Source organism: Nanorana parkeri, unplaced genomic scaffold (assembly GCF_000935625.1).
Source record: "Nanorana parkeri isolate BGI_ZX_2015 unplaced genomic scaffold, ASM93562v1 scaffold499, whole genome shotgun sequence".
In the NCBI taxonomy this organism is placed as follows: Eukaryota; Metazoa; Chordata; class Amphibia; order Anura; family Dicroglossidae; genus Nanorana; species Nanorana parkeri.
The window spans coordinates 863446-875486 of record NW_017306767.1 but is presented as its reverse complement, the minus strand read 5'-3'; the positions used below and the strand labels follow the sequence as shown (position 1 = coordinate 875486).

Genomic DNA, 12041 nt, shown 5'->3' with positions numbered 1-12041 from the left:
TTTTTTTTTCTTTTTATACTCCTAATTTTATTTTATTGTACTTTTTATGTATGTTTGCGATTCGGGCAGATCATGACTATGTCGTCCAGGAAGACTTCATGAAGGCAGTGCGAAAAGTTGCAGATTCTAAGAAGCTGGAGTCTAAACTTGATTACAAACCTGTTTAATGTAGACAATGGATGCATGGGTGATCTATGTGTTTTTTGTTAAGAGGTTCTGCTGTTCAGCAAACGCTGTATTGTTTGCGATTCCCCACATAGAGAGGATTAACTTTGCAAAAATATTTATTGTGTGAACAAGTGAGAGAAGTCAGGGGAATAATGAAGCAACATAGAGGATCTTAAAGTTACTGCTTTTGGTAAGAAGTATTTTATATCAACTCACTTTTGTCTTTTCTTTACAAGGTAAATAAACCATAATTCAATTGGGTGTCTTCATTTATCCAAGTTTTAATATAAGAGCCAGACCACTGCTACTCTGAGACAGGTTTTATTACCAGGATGTTCCAAGAACCAAAGCCAAGACAGGGTAAAGATCACTGATGATGGTTATCGATACAGCGTGGCAAAGCAAGTGAATAGGGTATTTTGCAAATTGAATTCCAGCCTTCCTTTCAGTCTAGTACAGTTGTATAGGCTTCTGTCCTGTAATGAAATTACCTCCTGCACACTGAGCTTACATAGTCGGGTTGAAAAAAGACACAAGTCTATAAAGTTCAACCTATAGGCCTCATTCACATGAGAAAAGACCGGCCTGCATAACTCCTGGGAAGGGCAGGTGCTGCGTGTGACTAGTACACAGCCCCCGTCCTTCTCTATGGGAGTACGCGGCCATAGGCCACCTTACACTCGCCCCCCAAGTGCAGGTCCGTGCGGGTGTCCCGGCTCGGACGCAGGCAGGATCCATCCTGTCAGCGTACGAGTTTGGACACCGGCTTGGACTTGCAGGGCGGGTGAGCATAGGGTGGCGTATGGCCGCGTACTCCCATAGAGAAGGACAAGGGCTGCATACTATTCTTTTTTTAATTCAATACTTTTTTTATTTTAATAGTACAATACAAAAAACAAACTTATACATCCACAATCTCATATTACAACATAAAAACAGCAATACAAAACAAATGACAATACATAAAACCCACCAAAAAAAACAAAACTCTTTATACATTTTTCCTCTCAACATAACATATTTCTTAAACTACTCCTCAAAATACCGATAATAAATAGGAAAGATACTATACCCAGGGTCCTTTACTATATTCAATCCACTTATCCCACATTTTACCATATTTATCCATAGTACCTCCTATGTATGAACATAATTCCCTCAAATCTAACCACTTTATCTAGTTCTTTCTTCCACTCCTACTGTGGGGAGGTGCTGCTGAAATCCACCTAAGGGCTATACTACGCTGAGCTACAAATAGAGCCCTCGTTGCCACCTTTGTGTAATATTCCACCTTTTATGGGTCCAAAAATACCCAGGATACATAGCAAGGGATTATTAGAAATATGGACTCCAAATGCTATATTTATTATGTCCACTATTTGCTGGCAATATCGTTTCAGCTTCGGGCATCGCCACAGCAGATGTATTAACGAACCAGGTTCAACCCCACACTCTTCACACGCAGCACCTGTCTTTCCTGGGAACTGCCCGATACAGCCGTGCACGCAGCACGGATCTGTACGCGCCGGCCTTGTCTTGTGTGAATGAGGCCATAGAGATAAGGCAGGGGTGCCCATTAGGTAGATTGTGATCTACCAGTAGCTCTCAAAGCGGATGCTGGTAGATCACAAAGGGTGTGAATGGCGGCCCTTTTATTCCATTTTGGTATATTTATTTAGCTGTGCACACATGATTACCTATTAGCCCGAGTCTGCTGAGCCAAGCTCCCTGACACCTTTCTGGTGGTTGAAGTGCTATGTATTACATCAAAGAATATTCGTTTACACAGCCTGTTGCACTGCACTGTTTGCAAAATACAGCAAGGTGAGTGAGGAGAGACAGCCAGGAGAGAGAGCGATGGAGGTTTTTTTCCCCTTGGTAGATCTCATGTAGCTCATCATTTGAAAGGTAGATCTCAACACAAAAAATTGTGGGCACCCCTGAGATAAGGTGTATGACTTTTATCACATAGCATTTCATTAAATAGTAACGGCTGAAGACTTGACGGCTACAAAGCCCTCCAAAACTACCAAAGGGAAAATAACTGGGTGAAGACTATATTCGGCAATTGTGTTTAAGCACTTTGTAATCTCTGTTACATTACATAAAAATCATACATATCTGGGATAGGAAAAAAAAGTAATCATACAAGTAACACATACAGACTGAAGTTGACATTTAAAGGAGAACGATGGGGTCAGGGCTTTTCCCCATAGTTCTCCTTAGGGTAATGGGAGGACACAAACTAGCGTCCTCCCGTCACCCTAAGCTCAGTATATAGAGAGCTACAGCTCGCGGTATACTGAGACGCCGGAACGGATCATGACATCGATGTCGAGATCCGCCCAGCTGTGTGAGTGACAGCTGGCTCTGCCTATCTAGAGGCAGAGCCAGCTGTACCCTCCCCCGTCCGTTCCGCCAGTCAGTGCTGGTGGAGCGGGGAATCCCTCCCCTGTCACGACAGAGAGCCGTGACAGGATCGAGAAGTGAGTGAACGTCGGCATATGTTCGCTCACCTCCCGATCTACTGAGCAGTCGTGTGACAGTCTCATTGTCACAGGTCGGCTAGAACTATGAGGTGAGTGAAAAGCATTCACCTCATAGCTCTCCTTTAAGTTAGATGGAACCATGTGGAGCAAAATGTTAACAAGTCGGACAAGTTACTAATAATAGTGCAAGGAACATATATTTGCAAAGAGTCTGTAAAGGATGATTTTTTTTTTTTTTTTCCCCCCTTAAAAATGTAGATACATAAAGCTCGTCTGTGTCCATTTCTGCTCATGATTCCGATTCCATTCTGCGGCCATACAGGGGTGAAATCTTGTGTCATAGAAAGTTGTTTTTCACTACAGGAACAAGGTCAGGGAGGGGGGGAAAAAAATAAAATAATGCTGGTATATAGGTGATGATAAACATTTGACAAGACATACACTTTAAGGATCGGTACTATTTATTGCAGAAACAGCTTTTCCTCAGCAAACATAAATTAAGAAAATAAATACAATAAAATTATCTTCAGTATAACAGAAGATTGGCTCACCATCTGTATACGTATGTCCCTTCTCATGATTACAGTCCCAGCCTGTTCTCAGGCTTCAGACACTGAATCCTGAGATCCTGGGATTTCCCACGATTATCGTAAGGTGTGTGGATACCCTTACAGTTGAGCACGCACACGCAGACCGGAAGAGCATGTGACGTACAGTATATACTGTGAAAAGGTCCCAAAGAGGGTTGTCTATATGGTCTTTTAACCCTTTGCACAGATAGAAAAAAAAAAAGGAGTCGGCTCATACATTCTGACCTCCACGTCAAATACCCTGGGCATGAAAGGGTACTGCTTAGGTACTCCATACATAAGGAATGGTCTTCCATAACGAGCCCCAACAAAACCTAAAGTTGCATAGAAAGCCTAAAAGAGTACTAGCATTAAGGTGCCCATACACTGTACAATTCTCATACGAGAATCGCGGGAAATCCCGCGATCGTACGAGAATCGTACAGTGTATGGAAGGTGTGCGACCGTTTCTACTGTACAGTCGCACGTCTTCCGTCGAACAAGCAGGCTTGAAAACCCGCCGAGAATCGTACGATTCTCGGGCGGGTTAGTGGCCTGCTTGTTCGACAACTGCCGAACAGGCCACTAACCCAGTGATTTGGCGCCCTGGGCAGCCGTCCGTGCCCGCCCAATGTAAAGGAGCCATTGGCATCGCTCCTAATCTGGCTTACCACCTTAAGACCTGTCGGGCTGGGCTTGTCTCTAGCAGCGGAAAAATGAGCAACAGCACACATTTTATAGCTCAGAGATCCCACCTCCCCTGGGTAAGATTACATTATTTTAATAAAATCAACTTTTCTGGGAAATAGCTAAAAAGGTTAATAAAGGGATTACCAAAGTGATCATGTCAGCAGACTGATCAGGGAGGAAGATGTAGCTGTCTCTGCAGGGAGCCTATTGTATGGGGGAAGCAGTCCAGACTTTGTGGTGCCAGCAGGACATGGCACACAAAATGTCCACCCGAGAGTTCCATAGAGGAATCCAGATGTTAGGTCCGGGACCTTGTACAGTACTAGTCCAACTGCCACTTTAAAACCTTAATCCAGGCCAGGGTCCGTAGTTGGTGGGGAGAAGGCTGGCCTTCAGTCCCCTCCAAGTGCCAATGCAGACTGTCACCAGCTATAGAACACTACAAATCCCAGAAATACATTATAAAGCAATGCAGAACGGCACCGGCTATAGAGGTCTACAAATCCCAGCAATACATTAAGCAGCAATGCAGATTGGCACCAGCTAAAGAGGACTACAGATACCAGCAATAAAAATTAGAGCAATGATTTAAAAATGTGCAAAATGCAACATGGCTTTTCTTTTTAACTTTCGTCAGCTGTACACAGTTGGGTCAGGGCGGGTGTAGTTCTCCCCCTCCTACTATCAATCCGCATGCTGCAATTGCATGCAGACGCCTGTACATCCCTACATGACGTATTACAGATATGTACAGGCGGCTGCACCTAATTACAGGCTGCAGGTGTCCCTCCCGGGAGCAGGTCTCTGTACAGATGTGCACACCCGTGTGAACGGGGCCTAAATGAGAGAGGTGACAGGTTCGCTTTACAGGTTGGAGGTGACAGGTTCGCTTTACAGAGACATTGGGGGTCTATTAAGACTCCTGATGTCTCTCATGCCTTGAAAGGCAGGCCATAAAGCACAAGATTGTCTGTTTACCTGCGTTCTGTCGAGGACGCTGACCACATCTGATTTGACAACCTCAGCATCTGCGCATGCTCAGAGGATTAACGAGCAAACAGGCGCTTGATGCTGGAGGACGTCAAATCAGACGGGGGTCGGCGTACTCGATAGAAAACACGGCACTTCAGCCCGGTTTGCAGCAACTCTGAAGCAGGAAATGGCGAGAGCAGCGCTTTCTGCTTCTGCGATCATTGAGCAGATCGGGGAACGAGGGTTCCCCCGGTCAGCTCACGCTCCCCATTGTGAAACTATTCACAGCGGATCCAGGTCTTCAGGAACCGGTTGTGACGTCACCGCCGATCACCGGTAGTGTTGTTGTGACGTGCGCGCCGCCGCGTGCAGTGAAGTAGCAGCGGTGGCGCGCCTGCTCGGATTGGGAGAGTGCAGCATGGCTGTGGCGGAGCAGAAAGCGGTGACTCTCAGGCTGGCAGTGGTGAGCGCCTCTGCCGGGAAGAACATGGAGGACGTGAAGCTGGAATTCCCCGCGCTGCCTCAGTGCAAGGACGACCAAGAGGTGAGGAGGCGGCTGCGGAGAGGGGGGTTGCACTAGCCGGCCGGTGTCACATGATCTTACCTCCAGCTGTTTTAGGGGGGCCGGCGTAGTTCCACAATAAGAGAGGTCTGTCACCATAGCAACCACGGATTTCCTTATGTAGGCCTGAGCTCAGAGTGAGGGCTGTCACTCATGGCAACCAGAGCTTTCCTTATGTGGGCTTGAGTGCAGAGTGGGGGCTATCACTCATAGCAACCAGAGCTTTCTTTATGTGGGCCTGAGTGCAGAGTGGAGGCTGTCTCTCATAGCAACCAGAACTTTCCTTATGTGTGCTTGAGTGCACTGTGTGTGCTGTCATTAATAGCAACCAGAGCTTTCCTTATTTAGGCCTGAGTGGGGACTGTCACCTGTAGCAACCAGAGCTTTCCTTATTTAGGCCTGAGTGGGGACTGTCACCTGTAGCAACCAGCGCTTTCCTTATGTGGGCCTGAGTGCCGAGTGGGGGCTGTCATCCACAGCAACCTGGCCTTCCCTTATGTGGGCCTGAGCAGGGACTTGTCAGCCATAGCAACCAGAATCTTTTTTTACATTCATAATAGTAATATTTCTGAGGAAGAGCAACCTTGGCACTCTAGCTGTTGTGGAACTACAAGTCCCATGAGGCATTGCAGGACGCTGGTGGCCACGGCAGTGACTCCTACAGCCAGAATCATGGTGGGATCTGTAGTTTCATCACAGCTGTAGTGTTGATGTTTGCCTACCCCTGCTCTAATCTGATGTGCGCCCAATATCTGTATAGGTGAAGGCCGCCTCTGATGCCGCTGCATGTGTAACAGAGCAATGACCATGTTAGCAGCAATGCTACACGGACCTGGTGTATGACGGCGACTCCGATGTCATACATGGTTGTCATTGGGTTTTGTTCCTGCAAGGCAGTGCGGTCACATGACAGTCAAGGAAAATAACTTTACACATGTATCTAAAAAAAAAACCCAAAAAACTCCTGTTGCCCCCGGGCCCTCCCTTGCCCCCGGGCCCTCCCTTGCCCCCGGGCCCTCCCTGTCCTATGACCTGTGATTCTGCTTCTTGTCATCTAAATGCATATTGTCTTCTCTGTGACTTCCTCTTACGTCAGTACAATTGTTATTGCATGTGTCAGGGCTCGTTCACGCCATCTGCGTTCAGGGAGTGCGCTGGCCGTTTTTTCCAGGACAGCCCAACCGCAAGACAAGTCAACTTTCCTTGTCATGTGTGGTGACGGTTCATATCACCGCGCTCCATTGCTATGCACTTAAAATACAGTGAGGGGAATTTATCAAAACTGGAGCAGACAAAATCTGGAGCAGCTGTGCCTGGCAACCAATCAGCGTCTCTCTTTCATTTTTGAATCTTAACTGAACAAACTGAAGAGAGAAGCTGATTGGTTGCCAGGGTTACTATAGCCCCCCCCTCTATGCTGTACTTTAAGCGCACTGCAGTGAGGCGCGATTCAACCGTGGCGAGCCCAGAGTAGTGACTGAAATGTCAATTGTGACATTTCAATAAAGTTCTAACAAATAAAAAACTGTGTGCGGCTCGTGTGGTTGCGTGCAGCTGCTGGTTTGAACAAGCCTATGAAAATGACAGCTGGGGCCTAAATTTTGATATTTTTCTCTAGTTGTGGAGCGGACTCCTAAAAATGAATCCTGCTGGCTCCTGGCTTGGACAGACCGGGGTCATAAATTCCCTATTTATTTGCCCGGCTCTGTGTTACAGTATATTGTACCACAACACTGCTCCTTGTCACATCTGGACAATGGGCATTAATATGGCGGAGGTACAGTATAACGGCCTTCTCTCTTCTGGGAAGATTTTAGGGTGTCTCTATAAAAATGTATGCCCATTCAGCTTAAAAGTTAACCCTTGCAGTGAGGCTTGTCCCAACCCCTCCACATTGCAAAGGTTAAAGGGTTATTAAACCCTTGCATGTTTTTGCATATATCTATCTATGTCTAGCAAGCAGTAGATATATGCAAAATTATTATTTTTTAAAAACTTTTTTCAAAGGGTTAATACTTACCTGTGTCTTCGCCGCGCGCTCCCGTCCGAACATCTGAATATTCTCGGCGGCCACAAAGGATCTTGGGGCGGGCCCATGCGCAGTTCAGATGTTCGGCCGGGAGACGAGGAGAGACGCAAGGTAAGTCTATGGAGCAGCGTGTGCCTGCACAGACTCTGTGGGACATGAGGGGAGGACAGAGGAGTCGGCGCTGGATCGGAGACCCATACCAGCGCTGGAGGGACAGCTGAAAACTACTGGAAAGAAGATGATGATCAGGATAAGAGGCATTATTTAAGGTAAGTCCTTACATTAGCACTGTGGGGGAGGGGGGGTTTGGCCTTAATGTCACTAAGTGACATCTCCAACTTGTGACGTCACATCTGTTGTAGATTTCGACGAGGTGGCGCTATTGTGCGTCCACCAGCTGTCACAGCTTTTGCAATCCTCGTTGACTACACGTGCCGTAGGTGCGCCTGTGCGGCCTCAAAATTGCAATCGAGTTGTCCAACTCCCGTCAGTGCCTGGGGCATCCGGTGCCAGCTTAGGCGCAGTGCCGCAGATTGTACAGCGTGATACTTCTCTTGGGTGGCTGCGTATGCTCGCTGACGGTTGTTGGAGGTCACGATGAGTTGGAGAATTCGATAGAACACCGGCACCAGCACTGGAGGGACTCCTGAAATCTACTGGAAAGAAGATGATCAGATCAAGAGGCGTCATTTCAGGTAAGTCCTTACACCAGGATTGGGGGGAACATTTTTGGCTTTGATGTCACTAAGTGTAATAAGAATGTTTAGCAAAGTTGTTTGTATTTTCCTGTCTTATCGCAGCCGCCATTATTAACATCATCACAGCTTGTCTTCATTGTGCTGTAACCTCGTGTTAATTTTTCATGCTGAGCCGTCTCCTAATATTTTGTATACCTCTTCCTCAGGACTGGAGTTACCCGATGAGACGGGAGATGCAGGTATATTTTATTTCATATAAATGCGACATTATCATCTTTAGTTCTCAGTTCCCGGGTAAAGATAATGTCCCCATAGCTTTCTTTCATATTGCTGTTTATACAGTAAATGCAGCATGCTTTAAAGAGGAACTCCCGGAATATAAAAAAATAACCCTTGCAGTGGTGCTACCCCTGCACTGCAAGGGTTAAGTGTTAGCTTTTGTCTAGGGGGCTGACGCACACACACACGATCCGTGGTCTTGCCAGGCTGCAAGACCAGTCCCTGCAGCCTCTGCTCCCCGCTGGGCTGACATCATCACGTCTAATGCCCTCCATCCACCTGCATTAGACGTGAGGATGCCAAGAGACATACTATAGCCGAAGTGGAGGAGGGGAGAGGTGAGCACTGACTGCTGCAGGACCGAGGATCAGGTGAATGTTTTCTGTATTCCGGCCCTTAGACCAAAATGAGCAGTTAGCCCTTGCGGTGCCGGGGTAGCCCCACTGTAAGGGTTAATTTTTTTTACTTAACTGGAGTTTCTTAAAATTTTCATTTCCATTCTATATTTTTGTTTTTTTCTTTTCAGGAAATTCTACCAGGCTTGTTTTTGGGCCCGTATTCTGCAGCAATGAAAAGCAAGGTGCGTGTATAAAGTAATTTCCCTAAAATATTAACCCTTAAAATCCTACCCTCGTCCCGGAACTGCGCATTAAATAGAACCTGTCAGCCTTTTAGGGCCAGTTCACACCAGCCTGTCTGCTAAGATGCTGCATTTTAGTAGTGCGTTTTGGTGGCTCTGGTAGTGTGTGTTGTATCACACACTGCTCGTGCTGTCACTGTTTACTCCTTTTTTTTTTTATCTGTGTGTGAAGTGTACAATGTGTATACTCCATGCAGGGCACCATGCAGGAGCATGGTGGCAGCCAGTGCGCTGCACAAAAATGAGCATGTTTGCATTCTTCTGCAGGGCACTGCCAATCAAACCCTCATTGTGATGGGAATGGGACACATAGAAAACAGTTGTTTTCTATGTGTCCTTGCAGTGACCTGCGTTGATCTGGTGAGGTAAAACACAGGACACCAAGCATGTGTGAACAGGCACTTAAAGTTTTGAAACCATAAGGCCTGCTTTAAGGTGCCCATCAACCTTCCGAATATCGGCCGATTTTTCGTTTGCGATTGCGTCTTCGTCCGATATTCGTAAGGTTGATGGGCAGTGTACAACCACAAATACTGTACATATCGTACGACTTTTGCCTTTCCAGCAGGTTCGAAAACTTCTGTTGAATCGTTTGAAATTCGATAGGTTGGTTGCATTTTCGCACGGAAAAAAATCGGACGATTAACACTGCTCATGTGCAAACGAAAAAAAATGTGCAAAGTCGATTAACCAAATTTGTCCAGGTGATTTCTGCTAAAGACCACTAATTGAACTGTGCGATGGTCGGGGCAGGATGGGGCCGCCGTACAAAAATCGTACAACATTGAACGTAAATTTTCGTCCGATTGCAAGGTGTATGGTCACCTTTTAGAGAAGACACTTCAAGGTGCCTTGTGTTCAGAAGTCCTGTGGCCAGACTATTTATCTTATTAAAAATCTTATAAGATATTGGTGGGTTCATGCCAGCTGCATGCTGAAGCGGTCTGTTGGGTGGCAGCAGTGTGTAGCCATGCCGTGTGTTGTTACCATGGAAGGCACTGTTTACCTTTTTTTTTTTTTTTTTTTTTTTTTTTTTTTTTTTACTTTGTCAGTTTACAAAGTGAACCCTCCATTCAGGATTCCTCAAAGCAGCGCAAAATGCTGCATGTTTTCATACAACACATCATACCAGCATTGGCACAGACCACAATTAAACACTCCTAAAAGCGGAGGGGGCTATGATGTGCAAAAGGAGGAAGGGCGGGGGGTTCTCTGCTACTGTATTGACTCTTCTGGAGTAGTCAAATTTGTCTAGCAAGCTCAAAGTCTCGAGTGAATACAAATTATGGAAAGAAAAAATGCTGCAAGTTAAAATACTTGGTGACAGGGTCTCTTTGAACTAAAGACCTTCACCTAAGTACCCCTACAGTGCAGAGCATATTGTCTCTAGACTTTGAATACAAACCTCACCCACCTGCCCTCCTGTCTTAACAAGAGTGCCATTATGAGCCCCTGAGGAACCATCATTGGATAGACCAAAATCTGCCATCTCCTTCCACCCACACCAGGAATACTTGTAGTTGGAGAACTTTAAATGGCATCTGTAGCCATAGGATTTGGGTGGCAGTGAATTAAAGAAGCAGTTTGTATACTTTCATTGTTATTTTACTTGGAACTTTTCTGTGTAATATCAAATGAAACAAACCTTTCTTATGTTTCTCTTTTGTTTTTATTTTTAGCTCCCGATCCTTCAGAAATATGGAATAACGCATATAATCTGCATAAGGCAAAGCATTGAAGCAAACTTCATCAAACCAAACTTTCAGAATTTATTTAGGTAAGTTGATCACAATTTGTAGATTCAGAAGGGGTTAATTATAACTGTTTCTTGCCCGATGGACTTGTAGGTATAATATGGGACTGTAAGTGAAGTTCCCTATCGTGTCTATAAGTTTAAAGGGAGTCTCTTTGCGGTCCTGTAAAATACAGGCTTGTAACAGTGTCGCAGGTGCATCATGATCTCTTCTTACAGCATATCCTTCTACCCAGGCAAAGGTACACTCTGGAACCATTCAAACCAAGCATATTTCAAGGAAAATTGGCATTGTGCACTGCAAAAATATAGACATGCTTTTTTTGCAGCGCAGGTCAACACAGCACCCCGTCACCCCATCTGCTGTGTGGAGACCGAGATGGAGTGTACACTTTGTGCACTCTAAATAAAGGCCGTGCATAACACATCACTAACTCACACTCTAAAACTGAGCATTTTAGCATGCAGGGAGGTGGGAACAAGTTGTATCAGGAAGAACATGCTAGGTGATGGGGTTATCAAACCTGCTCGTGCATGGGCAGGTAGATTTGATGAAACTGCAAATACCACCATGCCTCTTCCTCGGGGAGTCATGTCTGTGGCTATTAGTCTGGCAATGCCTAATGGGACTCGGTAAACTTTCGATATAGTTGAGTCCCCTCTTAGATTTAATTTTTTTTGGGGGGGTACTTACTTTCATTTACTCTACAGGAGACACAATAGCAAGTAAGAGGAATCCTGCCCTTAGTTGTCACCAGCATAGGTGTCCCCATTGCAAGGTTTGCTCTCTCTGTGTTTATGTGACAGTTATAAAATGTGGAATTTCTCACGATTGATTGGTTTCTTTTCACAGATATTTAGTCCTGGATATTGCAGACAACCCCATTGAAAATATTATACGTTTTTTCGCTATGGTAAGGGTGTGTATGTATGTGTTTTTATATATATATATATATATATGTGTAGATGTTGTTGTACTCATCGCCACACAGTTGAAGTTACCCCGCCTGCTATTTAATCTCTAATAGAGGGTGGTGTTACCAGAGATTTCAAGGTTGCACAATAGCAGTGACAGCTTGACAATGTCTGCTTTTGATATATTGTTTTTTTCTTTTGCCAGTCAAAGGAATTTATTGACGAATGTTTACAGAGTGGAGGTAAGTAATCTTTCATGCCTCTTCTCTTTTTTTGT

At 45.4% G+C, this 12041-nt stretch overlaps 2 protein-coding genes across 2 annotated transcripts in view; both read left to right on the top strand.

Moving 5' to 3' along the window:
• Positions 1 to 219, top strand: part of PSMC6 (proteasome 26S subunit, ATPase 6) — a 15635-nt gene extending 15416 nt beyond the window's left edge. The window contains exon 14 of the mRNA XM_018561086.1: positions 49 to 219. Coding sequence (XP_018416588.1) covers positions 49 to 167 — 119 coding nt within the window. The 3' untranslated portion in view covers positions 168 to 219. The remainder of the gene's footprint in view (positions 1 to 48) is intronic.
• Positions 220 to 5348: 5129 nt separating this feature from the next.
• The window catches only part of STYX (serine/threonine/tyrosine interacting protein), a 12894-nt gene continuing 6201 nt past the window's right edge, over positions 5349 to 12041 (top strand). The window contains exons 1-6 of the mRNA XM_018561092.1: positions 5349 to 5432; positions 8384 to 8416; positions 8983 to 9036; positions 10776 to 10873; positions 11703 to 11763; positions 11970 to 12006. Coding sequence (XP_018416594.1) covers positions 5376 to 5432; positions 8384 to 8416; positions 8983 to 9036; positions 10776 to 10873; positions 11703 to 11763; positions 11970 to 12006 — 340 coding nt within the window. The 5' untranslated portion in view covers positions 5349 to 5375. The remainder of the gene's footprint in view (positions 5433 to 8383; positions 8417 to 8982; positions 9037 to 10775; positions 10874 to 11702; positions 11764 to 11969; positions 12007 to 12041) is intronic.